The sequence below is a fragment of the Octopus bimaculoides genome, chromosome 8, assembly GCF_001194135.2.
Source record: "Octopus bimaculoides isolate UCB-OBI-ISO-001 chromosome 8, ASM119413v2, whole genome shotgun sequence".
In the NCBI taxonomy this organism is placed as follows: Eukaryota; Metazoa; Mollusca; class Cephalopoda; order Octopoda; family Octopodidae; genus Octopus; species Octopus bimaculoides.
The window spans coordinates 8,195,110-8,196,711 of record NC_068988.1 but is presented as its reverse complement, the minus strand read 5'-3'; the positions used below and the strand labels follow the sequence as shown (position 1 = coordinate 8,196,711).

At 38.0% G+C, this 1,602-nt stretch overlaps 2 protein-coding genes across 3 annotated transcripts in view; one reads left to right on the top strand and one right to left on the bottom strand.

The window, feature by feature from the left end:
• The window catches only part of LOC106872159 (high affinity cAMP-specific 3',5'-cyclic phosphodiesterase 7A), a 126,240-nt gene that overhangs the window by 121,452 nt on the left and 3,186 nt on the right, over positions 1-1,602 (bottom strand). The gene's annotated exons all lie outside the window — the stretch shown is intronic.
• LOC128248536 (antifreeze protein Maxi-like) overlaps positions 607-1,602 on the top strand; it is a 3,072-nt gene continuing 2,076 nt past the window's right edge. Inside the window, exon 1 of the mRNA XM_052969894.1 lies at positions 607-693. Coding sequence (XP_052825854.1) covers positions 607-693 — 87 coding nt within the window. The remainder of the gene's footprint in view (positions 694-1,602) is intronic.

Sequence of the window (1,602 nt, the reverse complement as noted above, 5' to 3'; positions counted from 1 at the left end):
ATATATGTATATATATATATACATGCATACAAATATACACAGACACACATGCATACAAATATACATATGCATACATGCATGCATATATTGATACATATATATGTATATATATACATGAAGGTATATATGTGTGTGTATATATATACATTCCTATATATCTTTATGTATATAAATTATAGAGATATGTAGACATATATACACGTACATATGTATATGTATATTATGTATATATATATATATATATATATATACATGTGTGTGTGTGTGTGTGTATGTATGTATGTATGTATGTGTGTATGTATGTAAGTGTTTTTATGCATCGGCATAATGAAAACGTTTATCCGCCGAAGAGATTATTGAAGAAAGGTAGACAGGTAAATTGTTTTGAAGAAAACAAAAGGGAAGGGGAGAAAAACCCCAAATACGGTGAAAGGATGAAAGAACAGAAGGAAGGAAGAAAGAAAGAAAAATAATGAAGAAAGGAAGGAAGGAAGGAAAGTAGAAAGATGGCAGTATGCAATATGTCAGAATATTTGCTTTTGTCATTCCACCCCCGTTGATTCAACTTCGCTACCCGAAAACTGCTTGTTACTGCTGTCGGCTACTATGACTCGTTATGAAGAGATTATTATTGTTGTAAGGGCGATATGTTGCTTGCGGAGTATGTTAATAACCTGCAAACATAGTAGGCAAGTAAGCAAGGCAGTTAGCAAGCAAGCAAGCCAGCCAGCCAGTCAGCCAGTCAGCAAGTAACTAATTAAACAAACAACCGACTAGATAATCTAACTGATCTGATAGCCAACTTACTGGCTTATTAACAAACGAATGAATGGACCCACTAATACACCAAGCAAGCAAGCAAGCAAGCAAGCAATTAGCCAACCAACCGACCGGCCGACCAATTGATCGACCGACCAACCAGCCAGCCAGCCAAGCATCCAACCAGCTAGCCAACCAACCGACCAGCCAAGCAATCAGCCAGCCAAGAAATCAGCCAGCCAAGCAATCAACCAGCCAGTAACCAGGCGACCAACTTATTCATTCAGCTAGGCAAACGGGCTAGCAAGTAAGCAAGCAACCAAGGAACCAACAAACCAGGCAATCCAAAATCTAACTTGACAATCGACCAGCTTACCAAGCAATCAACTAAACTAGCAAGCAAACAAACAAGTAAGCAAGCAAGCAAGCAAACAGGCAACCAACTCGCCAACTGAGTTAGCAATCAGCTAGTGTAGTAAATGAGCCAAGCAACCAAGCAGCTAAGCAAGCAACTAAGCAACCAAGCAACCAACCAAGTTTGAGAATTGCTTCTAATAGATAATATTAATAGTCTATGGTGTTGATATTGTAGTTGTAGTACTTCGAGTGCGTATTGTTGATATATCAGAAGTAGTAGTAGTAGTAGTAGTAGTAGTAGTAGTAGTAGTAGTAGTAGTAGTATTAATATTAGTATTAGTAGTAGTAATAGTAGTAGTAGTTGTAGTAGTAGTAGCCGTAGTAGTAGTTGTAGTAGTAGTAGTAGTTCTTGTATCGTTTTTTTTTTGGTGGTGGGGAAGGGTTGGTCTCGTATCTTTTCAGTGGGGCGTTGGTATTGGTGAAGGT